The sequence below is a fragment of the Saccopteryx leptura genome, chromosome 1 (genome assembly GCF_036850995.1).
Source record: "Saccopteryx leptura isolate mSacLep1 chromosome 1, mSacLep1_pri_phased_curated, whole genome shotgun sequence".
NCBI classification, from domain to species: domain Eukaryota; kingdom Metazoa; phylum Chordata; class Mammalia; order Chiroptera; family Emballonuridae; genus Saccopteryx; species Saccopteryx leptura.
Window position 1 is genome coordinate 94020723 of NC_089503.1, and position 22980 is coordinate 94043702.

The window sequence follows — 22980 nt, forward strand, 5'->3', positions numbered from 1 at the left end:
ACTTAACATAATAGTTTCCAGGTCCATCCATGTTGTTGCAAAAGGTAAGATTTCCTTCTTTTTCATGGCCCCATAGTATTCCATAGTGTATATGTACCAAAGCTTTTTAATCCACTCGTCCATTGACGGACACTTGGGCTGTTTCCAGATCTTCGCTATTGTGAACAATGCTGCCATAAACATGGGGTTGCATTTCTCCTTTTGGAACAGTGCTATGGTGTTCTTGGGGTATATTCCTAAAAGTGGGATAGCTGGGTCAAAAGGCATTTCGATCTTTAATTTTTTAGGAATCTACTGGTTTTCACAGTGGCTGCACCAGTCTGCATTCCCACCAGCAGTGCAGGAGGGTTCCCTTTTCTCTGCATCCTCACTAGCACTTATTCTGTGTTGTTTTGTTGATGAGCGCCATTCTGACTGGTGTGAGGTGGTATCTCATTGTGGTTTTAATTTGCATTTCTCTAATGATTAGTGATGTTGAGCATTTTTTCATATGCCTAGTGGCCATCTGTATGTCCTCTTTGGAGAAGTGTCTATTCATTATTTTTGCCCATTTTTAGATTGGATTGTTTATCTTTCTGGTGGAGTTTTACAAGTTCATTATAAATTTTGGTTATTAATCCCTTATCAGACATATTGTCGAATATGTTCTCCCATTGTATAGTTTGTCTTTTTATTCTGCTCATATTGCCTTTGGCTGTGCAAAAGCTTTTTAGTTTGCTATAGTCCCATTTATTCATCCTGTCTTTTATTTCCCTTGCCCATGGAGATAAATCAGCAAATATATCACTGCGAGAGATGTCGGAGAGCTTACTGCCTATGTTTTCTTCTAAGATGCTTATGGTTTCACGCCTTACATTTAAGTCTTTTATCCATTTTGAGTTTATTTTTGTGAATGGTGTAAGTTGGTGGTCTAGTTTCATTTTTTTGCAGGTAGCTGTTCATTAATCTATATGCCTGTTCTTATGCCAGTACCAAGCTGTTTTGAGTACAATGGCCTTGTTGTATATCTTGCTATCAGGATAGGTGATGTCTTCCACTTTATTCTTCCTTTTCAAGATTGCTGAGGCTATTCGTGTTCTTTTTTGGTTCCATATAAATTTTTGGAATATGTGTTCTATATCTTTGAAGTAGGTCATTGGTATTTTAATTGTTATTGCATTGAATTTATAAATTGCTTTGGGTAATATAGACATTTTAATGATGTTTATTCTTCCTAACCATGAGCATGGTATATGCTTCCACTTGTTTGTATCTTCCTTGTTTCCTTTTATCAATGTTTTATAATTTTCGAAGTACAAGTCTTTAATCTCCTTGGTTAAATGTACTCCTAGGCACTTTATTTTTTTGGTTGCAATAGTGAAGGGGATTGTTTCCTTGTTTCCTTAGTTTCTCTTTCTGACAGTTCATTGTTGGTGTATAAAAATGCCTCTGATTTTTGAGTATTAATTTTATACCCTGTCACCTTGCTGAATTCATTTATCAGGTCCAGTAGTTTTTTGACTGAGACTTTAGGATTTTCTATCTACAATATCATATCATCTGCAAATAACGATAGTTTTACTTTTTCTTTTGCAATTTGTATGCCTTTTATTTCTTCTTGTCTGATTGCTGTAGCTAGGACTTCCAGAACTATGTTGAATAAGAGTGGTGAAAGGGGGCACCTCTGCCTTGTTCCTGATCATAAGGGGATTGCTTTTAATTTTTGCACATTGAGTATGATGTTGGCTGTGGGTTTGTTATAGATGGCCTTTATTACGTAGAGGTATGTTCCCTGTATTCCCAGTGTGCTGAGAGTTTTGATCATGAATGGGTGCTGGATTTTATCAAATGCTTTTTCTGCATCTATTGACATTTTTTTTTTTTGGTTTTTTTTTTTTTTTTTGTATTTTTCTGAAGCTGGAAATGGGGAGAGACAGTCAGACAGACTCCCGCATGCGCCCGACTGGGATCCACCTGGCACGCCCACCAGGGGCGATGCTCTGCCCACCAGGGGGCGATGCCCTGCCCCTCCGGGGCGTCGCTTTGCCGTGACCAGAGCCACTCTAGCGCCTGGGGCAGAGGCCAAGGAGCCATCCCCAGCGGGAGGGGAAGAGAGAGACAGAGAGGAAGGGGGGGGTGGAGAAGCAAATGGGCGCTTCTCCTATGTGTCCTGGCCGGGAATCGAACCCGGGTCCCCCGCACGCCAGGCCGACGCTCTACCGCTGAGCCAACCGACCAGGGCTTTTTCTGCATCTATTGAAATTATCATGTGGTTTTTCTTCTTCTTTTTGTTTATGTGATGAATCACATTGATTGATTTATGAATATTGTACCAGCCTTGCCTCCCCAGAATAAATCCCACTTGATCATGGTGTATGATTTTTTTCATATATTGCTGGATCCGGTTTGCCAATATTTTGTTGAGAATTATGGCATCTAAATTCATCAGGGATATTGCTCTATAATTTTCTTTCTTTGTGTTGTCTTTGCCTTGTTTTGGAATCAGAATTATGCTTGCCTCATAAAAGGAGCTTGGAAGTCTTCCTTCCTCTTGAATTTTTTGAAATAGCTTGAGAAGGATAGCAGTTAGTTCTTCTTTGAATATATGGTAGAATTCACTTGTGAAACCATCTGGCCCTGGGCTTTTGTTTGTTGGGAGTTTCTTTGATAACTGTTTTATCTCATTTGTTGTAATCGGTCTATTTAGGTTTTCTGATTCTTCATGATTGATTTTTAAAAGATTATATGTTTCAAGAAATTTGTCCATTTCATCTAGGTTGTCTGATTTTTTGGCATACGGTTTTTCATAGTATTTTCTTACAATGCTTTGTATTTCTATTGTGTCTGTTGTTATTTCTCCATTCTCATTTCTAATTTTATTTATTTTAGTCCTCTTTCTTATTTTCTTGGTGAGTCTGGCTAAAGGTTTATTGATCTTGTTTACCTTTTCAAAGAACCAGCTCCTGGTTTTATTGATTCTTTGTATTGTTTTTTTTTAGCCTCTATGTCATTTATTTCTGCTCTGATCTTTATTATTTCCTTCCTTCTGCTACCTCTGGGCTTTATTTGCTGTTCTTTTTCTGGTTCTTTTAGATGCACGGTTAAGTTGTTTGAGCTTTTTCTAGCTTCTTAAGGTATGCCTGTAATGCTATGAACTTCCTTCTCAGTACTGCTTTTGCTGTGTCCCATAAATTTTGACACATTATTATATGCTCATTATTATTCATTTCTAGGAATTTTTTTATTTCGTCTTTGATCTCATTGTTAACCCACTTGTTATTTAATAACATGCTATTTAATTTCTAAGTGTTTGAGTATTTTTCAGTTTTTCTGTTGTGGTTGATTTCTAGTTTCATGCCATTGTGATTTGAGAAAATGCTTGATATAATTTCAATCTTCTTAAATTTGTTGAGACCGCTTTTGTGCTCTAACATGTGGTCTATCCTAGAGAATGTACCATGAGCATTTGAAAAGAATGTATATTCTGCTGCTTTTGGTTGAAAGGTTCTGAAAATATCTATCAAATCCAGTTAATCTGGTGTGTCTTTTAAGTCTGCTGTTTCTTAGTTAAGTTTTTTTTCTTGAGGATCTATCTAGTGATGTTAGTGGGGTATTGAAATCCCTTACTATTATAGTATTGTTGTTGATCTCGCCCTTTCTATCCATCAATGTCTGCTTTATATATTTAGGTGTTCCTATATTAGGTGCGTAGATATTTATAATGGATATGTCTTCCTGTTGGATTGCTTCCTTTCTCATTATGTAGTGACCTTCTTTATCTCTTGCTATAACCTTTGTTTTAAAGACCATTTTGTCTGATATAAGTATTGCTACCTCAGCTTTTTTTTCATTTCTATTTGCATGAAATTTTTTTTTCCATCCTTTTACCTTCAGTCTATGTGCATCTTTTGTTTTGAGGTGTGTTTCTTATAGACAGCTTATGTATGGGTTCTGTTTTCTTATGCACACAGCTACACTATGTCTTTTGATTGGATCATTTAATCCATTTACATTTAAGGTTATTATTGATATGTAGTTGTTTATTTCCATTTTATTCTTTAAAGCTGTATTCCTCTTTTGCTATATTCTTTTCCCTCCTTGATTTGTTTACAACAGGCCCCTTAACATTTCTTGCAGTATTGGTTTGGTTGTAATGAATTCCTTGAATTTTTTTTTTGTCTGGGAAGCTTTTTATTTCTCCTTCAACTTTAAACGATAGCCTTGCTGGAGAAAGTAGGCTCTTGTTCTGCATTACTTTGAATATTTCTTGCCATTCCCTGTGACCTCAAGTGTTTCTGTTGAGAAGTTGGATGTCATCCTTATGGGGGTTCTTTTGTAGGTTCCTTTGTAGCTTTCTAGTAGCTTTTAATATTTTCTCTTTATCTCTTAGCTCTGGTATTTTAATTATGATGTGCTTGGTATAGATTTCTTTGGGTTTCTCTTTAATGGAATTCTCTGTGCTTCTTGAACTTGTGTGACTTTTTTTGCATCAATTTAGGGAAGTTTTCAGTTATGATTTGATTGAACAAAGTCTCTATCCCTTGTTTTTTCTCTTCTTCTTCAGGAACCCCTATGATGCAGATGTTATTTCTCTTCATGTTGTCACAGAGCTCTCCTAGAGTTTCTTCAGATGTTTTGAGTCTCTCTTCTTTTTTTAAAAATTATCTTTATTTTTATTCATCTTTTAGAGAGGAGAGAGAGTGAGAGAGAGAATGGGGTGAGGAGCAGGAAGCATCAGTTCCCATATGTGCCTTGACCAGACAAGTGCAGGGTTTTGAACTGGCTACCTCAGCGTTCCAGGTCGATGTTTTATCCGCTGCACCACCACAGGTCAGGCTTGAGTCTCTTTTCTTTTTCCTGCTCTGCTTCCATGCTTTCGTTTATCTTGTCCTCTAACTTGCTTATTCGATCCTCAGATTCATCATCCTGCTTTTAATTCCTTCCTTTGTGGTCTTCATTTCTGATAGTGTATTTGTCATTTCTGACTAATTCTTTTTTATTATTTCAATGTCCTTTTTTATACTTGCTATCTTTTTTTAGGTGTTTGTTATGTCCATCTATTGTTCTAAGATCTTTGAGCATCCTAAGAATCATTATTTTATATGCATTCGGTAATTTGTTTATATCTGACTCATTTAAGTCCTTTTCTGGGGATTTCTCTTGATTCATTTTGGTTGCATTTCTCTGCCTTCCCATTCTGTCTGTGTATAAGAAGGGTGTGGCCACTGGAGTCCAATAGGTGTGGCCTCTATGTTGCCTAGGTGTGGTCTGTCTGCAGGCCCACCACCCCCTCTGCTGCTGCCTTGGGTGTTTGGGTATGGGTGTTGCCCATGCTGACCTGCTTCGGTTGTCGCTGTGGTTTCCACTTCTCCTCCATGGGAGGGGTTGTGTTCACGTGTCCGGTCCACAAGCCTTGGCGGGCCTTGCCTTTGCCCCACCCCGCAGGTGAGGTTGCATGCTGTGCTGGGGCCACAAGCCTCTGCACTGCAAGCAAGGCTGCACACCTATGCTTAGCCACGGGCCTCCGCCTGTTTTCTGGCTTTCACCTTTCCCCTGTGGGTGGGACTGCAGGCAGGACCACTCTTGCTCACCTGACCCGCATCTGGGTTGGATCGCTTTTGTGTGCCCCTTCTGCCCTTGTCCTGGGAGATTGAGCTCACGCCAGGCCTCAGTTGTGGCCAGCCTGGCTTTCGCTCGTTCCGATGGTACTGCACTTCCACGTCCCGCTGCTGCCCACCCTCCAGCGAGCCCTCAGCAGTGTGGGTGGGGGCGCTGCTGCTCAGACCTCAGCACTCAATACTGTATTCCTGAAGGCTCCCTCCTTCTAAGCAACTCTGCTCTGAGTGCCACGGAAGAATTTGTTTGGCTGGTGTCCTGCTTTTCTTTGCTGGTATTGCTGATTCCAGAGGAAAGGTTCACTTTAGATTTGGGGGGTGATTCAGCCCAGGGGTTAGGGTGGCTATCTCCCAAAATGTTTCTCCCTGTGCCTCCTAGATTACACTCTCTTCTGCTACTCCGGTCCTCTCCTCTCTCCCCGTCCCCTGGAGTCCCGGGTGAGTGGTTGTGAGAGAGTGTTTCTGCACAGTCCCTTTAAGAAGAATCCTGGGTCTGAGAAATCTGTCTCTTTCTCACAAACAGTATCTGACTTGTTTCACAGCTAAACACTGTCTATATGCTTCTTCTAGGCTCTGGGCAGCAGGCTGGGGCTTTGTTCCTGGGGCCCAGGACCCTCCCCTCTCCGCTAAACTCACTTCCTGCCATGCAAGTCCCTCTGGGCTGCTGTTTGCTCCTGGGAGCTGGGCAGCCCTCTCCGTGTTTCTGCTTTTCCTACAGGTCTCAGTGTGGCTTCTTCAGTGTTCCTGTTTAAAGAGTCCTCTTAGTTTAGTCCAGAGTTGGTTTTTCCAGATGTTGATTCTTAAAATTAAGTTGTAATCCACTTTGTTCTGGGAAGTAGAGGTTGGTACGTCTGCCTACTCCATCACCATCTTGCCTCCTCTTGTTTTTCGTTTTATAAGAAGGTGCATGGTGCATCAGTGGTCTTTGATGTGTTTGGTACATGTTCAGATGATCTTTCATAGTGAGATATTTAGAAATTTTAAATGGTAGTTGTCTGAATGTTTCTCCATTGTTTAATTCTAAACAAATGTTCAAAACGTATGAATTTGTACAGGTACCCATACACACACTTGCATTTTGTGGTCCTGTGGGCTTCTAGGTAGATAAAGTTGAATGTGGTCTCTGACTAGCATATCGTACCAGGGGCATACAGGCTTTTAGATGTGCCATTGGTATTGATATGGACTGGGCAAACTGATTCCTTTATAGAGTAAACGTAGCAGTATTTTAAAATTATTGTTCCTATATGAAGATTATTGGACATTCTTAGTGCTTCAGGAAAATGTCCACTAAGGGAAATATTTCGGGTTCTTAAAAAAAGTTGTTAAAAATGTTATATAGCTGAACATGCCGTGGTGAACATGAACTTGGTCTTTATGGCTGTAGATACGAAGAGGAGGTAGAACAACATCACAATTGATTGTGTTTTAAGAGAGAGAACACTAATTTGAAAAACTATTGTAATGCTGTTTCTAATGTGGTCATTAATTTTTAAAGTACAAGCTTGTTTGATCCATCATAACCAATTAAAAATACTTTGACTTGACACTTGCAGCTGTATGGTGAGTGGGGAGGTTTAGGATATGTAATGCTTATTTTCTCTTTGGCAGCTTAATAAAAAATGACCAAATTGCAGCTTAAAAGTTGCCATTGATGGGTTTTGAGATAATTAGAAAATTTTGTGGGCCATGAGCCTGGATAATTGAATTGAATAAAGGCTAAATTAAAAATTGAAATGAATTAAAAATCCTGTGTATATGCTGTAATTAAAACCAGGCTGCCAGATAGCGTTTGCTGTTCAAATTGAAATATATATGAATATAGAGAAATTAATTGAGTACTTTGTGGCAAAATAGGTAAGGTTTGGGGAAATAATTTTTTTCCCTTTCTGTATTTTAGCCAAGTGAAAATGAAGTGTGATTCAGGTACTTGCCGCCTTGAAGTACTTAAATTTATTCACCTGTTTAAAATTCTTTCCATCTTTAGCAATTGAGAAAAATTTCCCTCTGTGTTCCTTAACCATCCATACCCTCTTTGTATAGTGTTCTTTAGAAATAAATGGGGCAGAGTATCCCAATCTACTTTTATAAAGGTATATCTTGTGATACTTTCTGCCACTTAAAAGTGATTGTCCTTAGGGCTTATAGTTTTCGGTACTCACAAAATAAAGCTCTTCCGCTTCTTATAAAAATGCCCAGTTGAAAATAAAGATTTGGGAATTAAAAGTAGTTATACATCAGATACTTCTAATTTTTAAATGCTTTGGGGGGAGTGAGGGTCTGTGACTTAATGTAACTTTTGTATTATAAAAACAGTTGAGTGTTAATATATAAAGGATGTGTGTGTGTATGTGTGTGTATGTATGAAACCGTTTTGTTTTCCAGAATAGTGGTGAAATCCAGCAATATTCCAGCTGCTTTTTGTGGATCTCTGATTTCATTTGGGAGAGATTTAAGTAGCAGGATGTGATTCCACTAGGGGGCAGCAGAGGACAGCTCTTTGCATTGCACACTCAACAGCAATTTAGATCAACAGCAGCAAATATGCAGATGGAAGTGGTTTAAATTTCTAATGTGATAAGCTGTGAAGAGTTTATGAGGGTGGTTTTATGGAAAATACTTGACGGAATAGCTAATGAAGACAAAATTTTAAATGTCTTTAATTGATTTGTAAATTGAAATAGTGAAAGTGAAAAAACTATTTTCATGAGCATTAATTTATGGACACTTACAATGTGTACCTTAGGTTTCAGATAAGAACAGTCTCTGCTAGTGAAAATTCTTACTTTTTCCATTCCTTTAGCTTAGACTTATGAAGATTCTAGTTTCAGTCTCTTCCCACTGTACAGAGGCTGGTGCTTCCTGATGTGGCCTTCTGCCTTTGTCTGTTGGTATCTAGAATTTAAGGCTTTAAAAAAGGGGCAAAGTCAATCCTTTATTTTGCATCAAGGAGCATTGAGGAGCTGGGGTAGAATATGATAGTCTAGCTGTTGAGGTAGGTAAAGGGGCTGGTATTTCTTAGGAGTCTTTTATTTTCTAGGCACTTCCCCTTTGCTCTCCCGCTGTCTGTTCTCAACACAGCAGGCACAATGATCCTTTATTACTGTTTTTTTAAGATTTTAAATTTTTTTTATTCATTTGAAAGAGGGGAGAGAAAGAGAGAGTGAACGGGGTGGGAGGAGAAGAGTAGGAAGCATCAACTCCCATATGTGCCTTGACCAAGCAAGACCAGGGTTTTGAACCAGCGACCTCAGTGTTCCAGGTTGATGCTTTATCCACTGCACCACCACAAGTCAGGCCACCGTGATCCTTTTTAAAACACAGGGCAGATCATGTCAGTCCTCTGATGTCTTCCCATTTCACTTAGTAAAAGCCAGTGACCTTCTGGGCTTATGCCCTGTCACCCTCCTCCAACCCTGTCTCCTGTTATTTGCTACTTGTTTACTGTGCTGCACACTGGTCTTGATGTTTCTCCTACATGCCAGGCATGTTTTTGTCTTAAGGCCTTCATATTATCTGCTTTCTCCTTAGGTTTCTACATGGCTGTCTTTCTTACCCTGCCCCAACCGTTCCTCCTTACCTTGTTCTATATTCTTTTTTCTTCGCATTTACTTATATTTATTGTTTGCTTTTCTTTCTCTTTACTAGAATGTTCAGCTTCATAAAGCAAGGAAGGTTGTCTACTTAATTGATGTTCCCCGTGGGCTTAGAAATGGGTCTGACACAGAGGAGACACTTGAGATAACACAAATCAGTTCCTCAAATCAGATGCATGGAGATCTTACCTAATATATTAATTAGCTATTTCAGTTTTACAGATTACCGCATAATTGAGTGGCTTAAGGCAAGAACTGTATATTACAGTTTCTGTGGCTATCTGGGTGTTCTGGCTCATGATCAGTCCACATGTTCTTAATCTATTAAAACTTAGTTTAGTCTTTTTTTTTTTTTTGACAGAGACAGAGAGAGAGTCAGGGAGAGGGACAGCCAGGGACAGATAGACAGGAAGGGAGCGAGATGAGAAGCATTAATTCTTCATTGTGGCTCCTTAGTTGTTCATTGATTGCTTTCTCATATGTGCATTGATGTGGGGGGGCTACAGCAGACCGAGTGACCCCTTGCTCAAGCTGTCAACCTTGGGCTTTAAGCCAGCAACGTTTGGGCTCAAGCCAGCGACCATGGGGTCATGTCTATGATCCCACACTCAAGCCAGTGACCTGGCGCTCAAGCTGGGGAGCCCATGCTCAAGCCGGATGAGCCTGTGCTTAAGCTGGCGACCTCAGGGTTTCAAATCTTGGGCCTCCCATCCCAGTCCAGTGCTCTATCCACTGCGCCACAGCCTGGTCAAGCAGTCTTGTTTTTTTTTTTTTTTTTTTTGGTGCTACAGTCAAGGTGTCACATAGCACTCAGTTGGGGCCCTGGCCAGTTGGCTCAGTGGTAGAGCATGGGCCTGGCGTGCAGGAGTCCCAGGTTCGATTCCTGGTCAGGGCACAGAGGAGAAGCACCCATCTGCTTCTTTACCCTTCCCCCTGTCCTTCCACTCTGTCTCTCTCTTCCCCTCCTGCAGCCAGGGGTCCATTGGAGCAAAGTTGGCCCGGGCGCTGAGAACAGCTCCATGGACTACTCAGGTGATAGAATGGCTCTGGCCGCAATGGAGCAATGCCCCAGATGGGCAGAGCATCACCCCCTGGTGGGCATGCTGAGTGGATCCCAGTTGGGCGCCTGCAGCAGTCTGACTGCCTCCCGGCTTCTAACTTCAGAGAAACATACACAAAAAGAAAATATAAGATTTAGCTGGGATGGACTCCGTTCCAAGCTTACTAACATGCTTATTGCCAGGATTCATTTCCACGCTGACTGTTGGTCAGAAGTGTATCTCAGTTCCTTTCTATGTGGTCATCCTCTGCATAGGGCTTCTGGCAACATGGAAGCCAGCCTCATCAAAGAGAACAAATGAGAGGGGAACAGGAGGGAGGGGGGTGGTTACGATGGAAGCTGCAATCACTTATGAGGAGATTTGGAAGTCACACCATCTTATCTGTAGTATTCTAGTGGTTACACAAATTAGCATAATTCACTGCCAGGGGCGACTACAAGGATGTGAACACAAGGAGGCCTAGATTATTGGGAGCCATTTTAGAAGCTGCCTAATGCACCTAATATCAAATTTTAGTAATTTCGAGGATAAAGGTAATCACAAGATATATGTGAGGCAAGGAAAGGTCTGGGACTTCCAGCATGGCTGCATAGGCCCGTTCCTGTAACATCAGGTGTGCTCTGGCCTATAGTAACCTTAAAGTCTTGAAGCGATAAGTGTGGCCTGTCACTTACACAGATGGGCCAGTGGTATACTCAGTTACAAGGTTGACCGTTGTGACCTACTTCTTGAATATATAGACTATAAGCAAATTTGGTACATACTGATCTCAGGGATGAGGACTCTCATACTAGCTTGTTCCCAATGAGGCCTGTCACCAGCATGCTTATGAGATTTGACTATTGCTTTTAAAATGTTTTTAAGCTGAGGAGACCCCTTCCTTCCCCTGCACCCATACAAGGAGTGCTTGGATTGTAGCTCAGCCACTTAACACTCAGTAAATATCCGAATGAATAATTGAATGAAATCATTTAGTCTTTTAATAGCATTATGATCAAGATCTTATTAGGGAACTCTTCCTCTGAGATTGAGGTAAAATGTTTCTGAGCTCACTCAGGAAGTTCCAGGGCTAGGATTCTACTCAGGTCTTTCTGCCTCTGCAACTCCTGTTCTTGCCCGTGTACCCAAATCAGCCGTTTTAATTTAATGAGGTTTAGTGGCTGCTCCTCCCATGCAGGGCTTCTAGACTGCATGGAAGCCGCGTACTCGGAGAATGAAAGTAGGTAACTTTAGTTTGCTACCACTTGTGATCATGCATTAAAAAATATGTATTTTGAAAAAAAATATATGTATTTTGGACTGTGAGAGACAGAGATTTCCTAGATGATCAAGCACTGTTCTTAAAAGTCAAGAACTTCGGCCCTGGCCGGTTGGCTCAGCGGTAGAGCGTCGGCCTGGTGTGCGGGGGACCTGGGTTTGATTCCCGGCCAGGGCACATAGGAGAAGCGCCCATTTGTTTCTCCATCCCCACCCCCTCCTTCCTCTCTGTCTCTCTCTTCCCCTCCGGCAGCCAAGGCTCCATTGGAGCGGGGATGGCCCGGGCGCTGGGGATGGCTCCTTGGCCTCTGCCCCAGGCGCTAGAGTGGCTCTGGTCGCGGCAGAGCGAAGCCCCGGAGGGGCAGAGCATCGCCCCCTGGTGGGCGTGCCGGGTGGATCCCGGTCGGGCGCATGCGGGAGTCTGTCTGTCTCTCCCCGTTTCCAGCTTCAGAAAAATACAAAAAAAAAAAAAAAAAAAGTCAAGAACTTCGGTTTGGCTCTGTCATCTAATGGCTCTGTACCCTTGGAACAGTTATTAAACCTCTTTAAGCTTCAGTTTCTTCTCTTGTAAAATAGGGTTAATTGTAGCTAGTTAGATTCCTGAAAGTATAATTTTAGCTGGTATCAGTACTGCTTTTAAATGGGTTTTCTTTTTTGTTCTAAAGCTACTAAAAACTTAGTGTTTTAAAAACATTTTTCTGGGGACAGTTTGATGGTGTTTAATGATTTCTACCTTTACCCTGTGAATGCTGTAAGTTAGTAATTTGCTAGAAGCTTAGAATGCAGTACATATTAGCCAGCTTGGTTTCTTTTGTTATATGATGGTGAACTTCCTTTGTCTAACTGTTGAGCCTGTTGCTGTATACCAGTTCATATTTCCAAGATGTTTGGCTGCAGATTACTCTGTCTTTCCCAGAGTAGTCCCATGTCTTTTTCTTTTTTAAATCTAGTGTAGAGTTTTTAGATATGCTGTGAGTCAGAAACACCCTTTTCCCTGGAATAAGCTCTCCTTTGTACCATGTTGTGCAGGAAGAACAGAACAGTCGGACTCTGATGCCTGTGTCTGCATGGCTGACTGCACTGTTCTCCCACAGGGGCAGGAACTCAGGGCTGGCTGCCCAGCTGGGGCTGAGGCGCAGGGAGTATGGGAGATGCAGGCCAGGGAGAAGAGGGAAGAGTGTGGAAAGCAGTGTGACCAGCCTCTGGTTCGATTCCCAGCCAGGGCACACAGGAGAAGCGCCCATCTGCTTCTCCACCCCTCCCCCTCTCCTTCCTCTCTGTCTCTCTCTTCCCCTCCTGCAGCCGAGGCTCCATTGGAGCAAAGTTGGCCTGGGCGCTGGGGATGGCTCCTTGGCCTCTGCCTCAGGCGCTAGAATGGCTCTGATTGCAACAGAGCGACGCCCCAGAGGGGCAGAATGTCGCCCCCTGGTGGGCGTGCCGGGTGGATCCCGGTCGAGCGCATGCGGGAGTCTGTCTGACTGCCTCCCCGTTTCCAGCTTCGGAAAAATGAGAAATTAAAAAAAAAAAAAAAGAACAGAACTATTCTAAATATATTCTTTTATGATTTGTAACCTGGAGAACCAAGCTTGCAGAACCAAGGATGGCTGGGCATTTGTGAACACTGTCACATCATGTGGTTGCAGAAGAGGCAGGAATGAGTAGGGTTAGAGGGTAAAGACCATCCAGAATGGAGTTTGTGCTGGAAAATCTGAATTGGAGCAGTTGAGGATTAACAGTTTTTGAGTCGAAGGCAAACTATTGCCAGAATGACAAGGCTTTTTTTTCTTCCTCTGATCATAGCATCTGTCAAGGCTAGTTATTTATTTATTTATTTTTAATCAAGTGAGAGCCGAGGAGGCAGAGACAGACTCGCGCATGTGCTCCTATCGGGATCCACTTGGCAAACCTCTACCAGGCAATACTCTGCCTGGCTGGGCTGCAGCCCCGTTGCTTGACAACCAAGCTATTTTAGTGCCTGAGACTGAGGCCATGGAGCCATCCTCAGTGCCTGGGGCCAATCGAACCATTTGAGCCATAGCTGCAGGAGGGGAAGAAAGAGAGATAGAGTGGGGAGGGGTGGAGAAGCAGATGGTCACTTCTGTCTGCCCTGACCGGGAATCAAACTCGGGACTTCCACACGCCCGGTGGACACTCTACTGTTGAGCCAACTAGCCAGAGCCCCAAGGTTATTTTCAAGTAGAGAAATTAACTGTTGGAGTCCAAAAGCCAAAGATCTGGTTCTCCAATTTAGCTAGGAATCCTAGGGAGCTCTAGGAAGTAGAGGTAGTTTCTTGATAGCAGACGATTGTGATCTTCTTTATGGAGGGAATCCTAGTATAGTTGAACAAAGCAGTGAATTGGAAATTAAGTCTCTGATATATAGTGATCAGGGCCCCCTTACATATCTTCTGGGCCATTCAGGAACTTTATTTTTTGTTTCTTGCTTTTAAGTTTGGCAATTTAATATATAAAATGAAGCTCTATATGAATTCTAAAGAGCTGTATAAATGTAACATAGTAATTACTACTGATGGTGAATGTAAGGTTTTGTTGTTTTAGATTCCGGGCTCTTTATATGGTATGTAGAATATCTCTTAAAATAATTTGTCTAAGTATTTGGAGTTTCAAAAATATAGGTCTTATGAAAAACATTTATTTCTCTTTATACATATACTTAAGCCTCAGGCTTTGAATATTACTTTTTAAATGTAAAAGCTAGCTCATAGGCAAACTATTCTTGTAAGCATTAAAAAAAAGTGAAATGTGCTTATGCCTTCTTTTTAAGAGTTTTTATTTTTGAAGTAAAAGCGTATTGGAAATTTTTGGGTGTTGGTGTGTGGGAGATAATTTGTGCTTTCCATTGTTTCTGGGAAAGGCTGTGTGTGATGTAAAATTGGTAAAACGGCTAGTGGTCTTTTTATTACATGCTTGCCTTGTAGGGTTCAACTTTGGACATTTTTTTTTTTCATTTTCCTTTGGGGATCTTTATCTTCTAAATTTCAGTTTTGCAATCTGTCTTAACTTTGTGCAGCCTTTATCTGTATATTCTGTTAGGTATAGTTGAAAAGGTTTGGATATGGCCCTCTTGTGATTTGAATCGTGGCTCATTCTTCCAGAATCTTCCTGGGAGCAGAGCTGGGTAGATAAGATAGATGTAGATTATTAGACTTGCTATTCCTGCTTATGACTCAGTCTGAAGACCAGAGACCTTTAGCAGATGCCTTTGTGATATCCTAGAGCTTTCTCTTCCCTTTGCTGCAGTTCTGGTCCTGTGTGGAGTTGGGGGCCTATTTGTTTTCTCTCCATCTCTGTTATTTGTCTATAGGATGTTAAAAGGGTTGTTTATCCTCAACCCACTGATCTCCTTCTTCCTCATTTCTTTGGGCCACATAAAATAAGCCTTTTTACTGACTTTGCCTCAAGTTTAGCTGCCTTGAAGACTAATTTTAGTAAGTGTACTTACTGCACAGTGGTCAGAATTAACTGCTCTCTGTCCTCTCTGACCTTGAACCCAGTCCCTGGTGAAATCTTGGAGTCTCAGAAGTTGTGATGTGTCTTAGATATCTTGTCTGCTCAGGCTGTTGCCTCATTACTTCATACACTAATAATTTCTACCATTAGTTTAGTCCAGTACTGCTAAGGGGGATGTTTTAAATTTATATTTCTTCATAGGAAATGAAGATGAAACATTTGAGTCATATTAGTCTATTAAAATACAATGAAGAAGGTATGTGGTACTAGTTTTTCAAAAATGAAATACATGTAGTAAAAGGAGTAAATACTGTATGGTCAGCCTTACTCTTTTCTTCCTGTTTTTTTTTTTTGTTTTTTTTTTTTTTACACAGGGACAGAGAGAGGGATAGATAGGGACGGACAGACAGGAATGGAGAGAGATGAGAAGCATCAATCATCAGTTTTTCGTTGCGACACCTTAGTTGTTCATTGATTGCTTTCTCATATGTGCCTTGACCGCGGGCCTTCAGCAGACTGAGTAATTCCTTGCTCGAGCCAGCGACCTTGGGTCTAAGCTGGTGAGCTTTTTGCTCAAACCAGATGAGCCCGCGCTCAAGCTGGCAACCTCGGGGTCTCGAACCTGAGTCTTCCGCATCCCAGCCCAACGCTCTCTCCACTGTGCCACTGCCTGGTCAGGCTTCTTCCTGATTTTTTACATATGCATTTAGAAAACCTAGAAAAAGCAAGTAAGCATGAAGAAAATAAAACTTGACTCTCTCAACTGCTGCCTTTTCCCCTTGGAAAATTGACTCTCTATAATTGATTAATTTCTGATTGTTTTTTGGGGCTCAGTTCTTAGAGATCATTTCCTTAGGGCAGTTTTCTTGACTCCTACACTATATTCAGTAGAACTCTACCTTCTATGTTCTCATAGCTTCCTGTGTGTCTGTCATAACACTCACACCACCTGTTACTTACTGGTTTTCATGTCCGTTGTAGTCTGTAAGCTCTGTGACAGCCAGACTATGTCTGTTTCTTCACCCCTTATTTTAAAAAGAATTTATGAATTAAACCTTTTAACAGTTTTAATTTACTTCATACTTTCCCACATGTCTGTGTACAATGAAGATACACACGCACTCACACACTTCTATAAAAGTATTACACTGGAGTATCACCTTATGCATTGAAGTGGATCTTTGAAGTCAACATGTGAGGTAAAAATTGCCCTTCAGTCTTTATAGTACAGAACAATAAGTCTACAGTTAGTTTTTCCCTGCAGCGTTCGGTGATAAAATTCTGCTTATATATGGTGGTGGTATTCAGTCTCTCTCTACAGAGATGTCCAGGGCTTCTCCCAAACCATACTCCTAGGTACCTCTAGCACTCATTCCTGCCGTGTATTTATGTATACTGGCTTCTGTAGAGTTTCTTCTGCCTTTGGTTCTCCGTTTGCCTGGTTTCCATCCCTTTTGTTCATGCCACTCTCCCTCTTTGTAGTACCTTAATTTTTTCCCTTTTCTCTTCAGGACCCACATCAAATTCTATCTGCTGTGTTTCTCTTTTTCTCAGGCTAACACTGAGTGATCTCTTTTCACTTCTGAGTTCATGACATTTATTGCTGTGGTTGTCCTTTAAACTCATTTACCATTGTCAGGCTTTTTTGAATCCCTTGCTTTTGTGTGTGCCTGTCTTTTCTAGTCACTTGGATTGTTAGATTACACAAGACAGGGATATTCCTCTTCTATTTCCTTGTGTTCTTCAGTTTACTGTGGCACAGTTTCTCAGTGAATAGTTTATTTGGTTAACTATGAAAACTTGCCCCTCTTATTTAATGGAATAAACCCTGAAGAGAATGCTTTGAGATTACATTTTTTGTATATGTGTCTTTAAAAAATTTTCACAAATACCCAATTTCATTCTGTCTTACTGCTTGCATGTAGTAATTGACACTAAGGTAGCAGGGAAATCTGTGGTCAAGCAGCACAAGACGCGTAAGTAGCTGTGGCTTGCTTATGAAGACATTTCTTAGAGTATAGCAGGAATTAAGATCATACTAGGTCAGGGGAAGAAAGAATGTGGTTGGAGGCCTGGGTAGAGATCCATTTCTTGTTAGTCAAATTCCTGTGAAGTTGATTAGATTTCCTTAATGTATTAGGCTCTATATTTAGTAAATGAATACTTTTATTGCAACATTCTAGTGCAGTGATTTTCAACATTTTTTATCTTGTGGCACACATAAACTAATTACAAAAATTCTGCAGCACATCAAGAAATACATATTTTTTTGCCGATCTGACCAAAAAAAAAAAAAATATATATATATATGTATAATAGTATAATTTTGATTTATTTACACCAGATGGCTATTGTTGTGTTGGCTCTTGTCATTTTTTTTTTTTTAATTTGACAGTCTAAAGGAAAAAGAGGTTAGTACCCCAAATAAAGAGTCAGGTATGGCATGCTTTAAAAAAAAATCTTGCAGCACACCAGTTCAAAATCTCTGCTATAGTGGTTTGAATGAGAAATTGTCTCCTTACTGTAGGTAGGGGGGAAATTCTAATTGATTTGTTTCTTAGGATCTAGATCATTTTTTTAGTGAGAGGAGCGGAGGCAAAGAGACAGATTCCCTCATGCTCCCCAACCAGGCCCACCCAGCAAGCCCACTAGGGGGCGATACTCTGCCCACCTATTGCTCCATTGCTCAGCAACTGAGCCATTTTTTTTAGCACCTGAGGCAGAGACCATGGAGCCATCCTCAGTGCCTGGGGCCAATTCTCTCAAACCAATCTAGCCATGTCTGTGAGAGGGGAAGAGAGAGAGAAAGGAGGGCGGTGGAGAAGCAGATGGTCGCTTCTCTTGTGTGCCCTGACTGGGGAAGTGAACCTGACACTACCACTGAACTAACTGGCCAGGGCCGGATCTAGATCTATTGTGGTATATCAACAGAGTCACAGGGATTATATAACAAGTGATGAAAATTTGAAAAAGTTATTTAGAGCCCAGTTTTCTATTGCCACAGAAGTTAAAATAATGGCATTCTTAATATTTACTAATTAGGTGAAAACGCGTACATGTTACCTAGTCATCAGACTGTTAAAATATAAAATGCAGATGGCACTGATGTGGAAGGGATTTTGTTTTGTGTAGGTATAAAGAGGATGGTGAAGCTCTATTAATTTTGCTCCCTTCGGAAGAAAAAGGGATGGTGCAGCAGCTCCTCCAGAAGAAGGTGCCTGTGAAGGAAATCAAGTAAGAGCTACTTGGTGTCACAATGCTGTTGTTTGGATAATGAAGGCATGGAATTATTATGCTTCATGATATAAGCCTGAGTCTCTCCTCCCTTTAATCTAGTCTCTTGTCTGGTTTGTGACTTTTTTGTTTGTTTTTAACTTTTTCAGAAGACTCTTAGTGGAGAAAGTAAAGTGAAAAATAGAACTTGTTAACGTCAGGAGACATTGATGGTGGAAAGGATTAAACCTCTTGGATGAAACTTTTTAGGATTGTTTGTCCATTTCAGAGAATTGTGTTCCTCTGTCATTGAAGATACTTAGACTTAGATTGAGTGTTAGCAGACTTGAACAGATGCTCACTTTTATGGAGGTCCTTGAAACACCCTTGCATTTATTTGGAGGAAAATAATTGGGAAGATTGTTTAATTGAGGGCAGAAGTGGAAAAGAGTTTAGATGAAACAAGATTGGTTTTGAGCTGGTAATTGTTGAGTCTGAAAGTTGTCTACCTTTGTATGTTTTGAAATTTTCTATAATTAAAAAACAAAAACAGCTCAAACTCCCTCATCTACCACTTCCTATCATCCCCCCAGCCTTGTAGGAACAAAGTAGTTCAGTCTAAAATCAGGAAAACAGGTCTGGTTTCTTTTATGAAACCAGAATTTCATTTATTCCTGTAGTCTGCCTGGGCAGGGTTAAGTAACATCTTCTGTTTTACCTCCTGTTCAAGTAAGGAAACTGACACTAATGGTTCTTGGCTACTTGTTTATTTGAAGTTGGTTTTCTGTTATTTGACTGAAAACAGAAATATACAATGGCATTAGCTTTTATTTATTCCATTTCCTTGATGATTCTTCATCTTCCATAAAAAGCTGGGGTCTAACTTTATAGACTTAAGTTACCAATGCTAATTGTGCTATTAACCTTAGTACCTTTCATTCACTAGGCATGGGATGTTTAGACATCTCTGATTTTTCATTCTTTCCTGCATTGTTAATAATAAACAAGAGAGTCAAATTTCTGCCTACTATAATTTTACTCTAATTTGGCTCACAGGTGAGAAATAATGTTATAATTTAAAAATAATGAGGAGACCAGGAAAGTGCTGTGTATTATATTTTAAGTTTCCAAAATTGAGATGTCTTAGTTTATTTAACCTTTATCTTTTTGTTCCAAAGAGTCAACCCGGAAAAACTTATAGACGTCCAGAAAAAATTGGAATCATTTTTAGCTCAAGATCAAGATTTAAAAGAAAGAGCCCAAAGAGTAAGTCGTTTTTGAATTAGCTGTCTTCATTGGAATGGAGCATATGTGTAATACAGTTCAGTTGCATCGTTTTCTGATACTTCTGGTTGTATGGTTATGCTTCAGATAATTGGGTAGTATAATTTTCAGATAAGATTGGCTTACTCTTTTTTTTTAAAGATTTTATTTATTGATGATATAGGGAGGGGGGAATGAGAACTATCAACTCATAGTTGCTTTAATTTGTTCATTGCTTGCTTGTTACTTGCTGTACATGCTTTGACCAGGCAAGCCCAGAGATTTGAACCGGCAACCTCAGCATTCCAGTTTGATGCTCTATCCACTGTACCATCATAGGCCAGGCAATTAGCCTATTCTTTAGCATTTAAAAAATTATGTATTTCTAGGCCCTGGCCGGTTGGCTCAGTGGTAGAGCGTCGGCCTGGTGTGCGGAAGTCCCGGGTTCGATTCCCGGCCAAGGCACACAGGAGAGGTGCCCATCTGCTTCTCCACCCCTCCCCCTCTCCTTCCTCTCTGTCTCTCTCTTCCCCTTCCGCAGCCGAGGCTCCATTGGAGCAAAAGATGGCCCGGGCGCTGGGGATGGGTCCTTGGCCTCTGCCCCAGGCACTAGAGTGGCTCTGGTCGCGACAGAGTGACGCCCCAGATGGGCAGAGCATCGCCCCCTGGTGGGCATGCCGGGTGGATCCCGGTCAGGCGCATGAGGGAGTTTGTCTGACTGCCTCCCCGTTTCCAGCTTCAGAAAAAAAAAAAAATTATGTATTTCTTGCAGTAACCTGGGAAAATGTCTAGTGCTTGTCCATAGAAAATCCTCTTAAAGATGATTTTTAAGTGCATAGTGATGTGATTTCTAGTGTACTTGAAAAGTTATCAACTTCTGAATTCTTCAATAAAGTTATAACTCCTGAGTGTACCATTTTGACTATAAGATTCATATCTTATATTAGATTAAATTTCTAGAAATCATAGCACTTTTGTTAAATTGTCTTTAGGAATGAGATTTTAATCTATAATTATGAGTTAATGTTGCTAAATTACTTTTCTGGACTTAGAAATTTTCTTGATTAGCAAATATAAAAAGAAGCGTCATTTTTAGTTAAACATTTTTTAGTTCTCAGAGTTCACAGCAATAGATTCTTTTGAAAAGGAAGATGTAAAATTAATTTGCATTGTGAGTACAATAGTCTAGTCTTTGATTTGGCAAATATAAGGTCTACTGGAAAGTTCTGTCCGTTTTTGGAATAAAACAAAATACAAATTTTTCTTACTGTCAATAAACTTTATTAAATAATATATTTCCACACCAATCCTATCTTCCGAATATGGTCCAAAATGGCTTGCTGAGCTGAATTAAGCCTTTCTGCTATCTCCGATGTTGTCAGAAAAGGATCTTGCTCCAACATGGTCTTTTTCTTTTTTTTTCCTTTTCGTATTTTTCCGAAGCTGGAAACGGGGAGGCAGACAGACTTCTGCATGTGCCCGACCGGGATCCACCCGGCACACCCACCAGGGGGCGATGCTCTGCCCTCTGGGGCGTCGCTCTGTTGCAATCAGAGCCATTCTAGCGCCTGAGGCAGAGGCCACAGAGCCATCCCCAGTGCCCGGGCCAACTTTGCTCCAATGGAGCCTTGACTGCGGGAAGGGAAGAGAGGAAGGAGAGGGGGGAGAGGTAGAAAAGCAGATGGGCGCTTCTCCTGTGTGCCCTGGCCAGGAATCGAACCCGGGACTCCTGCATGCCAGGCCGCCGCTCTACCACTGAGCCAACCGGCCAGGGCTCAACATGGTCTTAACAACATCGTCATTGATCAAAGATGGTCGCCCAGAACATGGCTTATCAGAAAGGTCGAAATCACCTGTTTCGTATTTTTCAAACCATCTTCTGCATGTCCTATCAGAAACTGTACCTTCACCAAACACTTTCAATAAATTTCTACGTGCTTTTGTAGCACTTCTTCCTTGTTGAAATTCGTATACAATACAGTGGCGTAAATGAACTTTATCAGTAGCCATGGGTACACTATCACTTCACACATAAGACTAACGTGAATCAACTTTGTTGTAGTTAATTTGCTACGTCAGTATGTATACATTAAATGATAAAAATAGACACACGTGCACCAAATAAACATGTGCTTACATGTCAAAACTTGTTGTGATATAAATGGACAGAACTTTCTGGTAGACTTTATATGTGAAGCTCTTCATTTTTACTACACTTTTACTTACATACTAGTTACGGGAGCTACATATGACGTCTGCATCTGTATTTACCATAACACATCAACAGTGAGTGAGAGAGCAGGGACTCAGAGGTTGCATTTTATTTCAGCGGATAGATAAGGCAGGAGGAAGGGAGTAGAGGAGCCATAGGAAAGGCGTCCTGACAGATAGAGGAGCCCAAGCTTAAAGACAGTCAGTAGTAAGACTTTATGTTATGGTTATGAAATCATATTTTCAGCAAAGAAATTTTATTTAAAGAGCAGGTCTTAGCTTGATCAGGTGGTGGCGCAGTAGATAGAGATCAGACTGGGACACAGAAGACCCAGGTTCGAAACCCTGAGGTTGCCGGCTTGAACACGGGCTCATCCGGTTTGAACATGGGGTTGCTGACTTGAGCGTAGGATCATAGACATGACCCCATGGTCGATGGCTTGCGCCCAAAGGTTGCTAGCTTAAAGCCCAAGGTTGCTGGCTTGAGCAAGGGGTCACTCTGCTGTAGCCCCCAGAACAAGGCGTATATGAGAAAGCAATCAATGAACAATTAAGGAGCTGCAACGAAGAATTGATGCTTCTCATCTTTCTCCCTTCCTGTCTGTCCTTATCTCTCCCTCTCTCTGACTTTCTCTTTGTCTCTGTCACAAAGTAAATAAATAAATAGCAGGTCTTACATTTAAAAATATTAACTTGAATTTTATCAAATTGTCATTACTGTGCTTCAGAGACATTATGAAAGCTAAAAGTTGAATGCTTACAGTATACTAGGGACTTAGCTGTGACATGACTTCTTTGTGGCAGTTTGTGCCTAGTTTTAATTCTCCCAACAACCTATGAGGTAGGTGATACTGATTTAGTTTATGGATGAGGATATAGTACCTAGAGAAAATTAAAAATTGTCCAGGGCCACATGGCTATTAAGTGGCAGACCTGAGATTCCAATCCAGGTCTGCTTTTCTTCACAGCTTCCATGAAAATCTCAGGAGAAATTAATTCCACAATATAAGAAAACCAAATAATGAACTGTGTGAAGTTGGACTCATGTAAGCACATTTTACCTGAAATCTGATGAAAAGGCCTTTAAACACATTTTCTTCTTAGACTTTTTGGGCATGTATGTGGGAGTGTACATTTTTGTCTTGCAGACAGATATTATGTTAGGAGTTAAATTTTCTTTTAAAAGCCATGGAAATACTGGCACGTTAAAAAATACATAAATTCTGATATGTTGTGACTTAATACATGACCAGGAAATCATTCATTTATTAATCAGGAGATATGAAACCCTGGAAGGATGTTGTTTCACTGGTT

General features: G+C 40.8%; 1 protein-coding gene across 1 annotated transcript in view; it reads left to right on the forward strand.

Annotated features, from left to right (window-relative positions):
* DDX10 (DEAD-box helicase 10) overlaps positions 1-22980 on the forward strand; it is a 330735-nt gene that overhangs the window by 62256 nt on the left and 245499 nt on the right. The window contains exons 10-11 of the mRNA XM_066371626.1: positions 18112-18213; positions 19371-19458. Of these exons, the coding sequence (XP_066227723.1) occupies positions 18112-18213; positions 19371-19458 (190 nt within the window). The remainder of the gene's footprint in view (positions 1-18111; positions 18214-19370; positions 19459-22980) is intronic.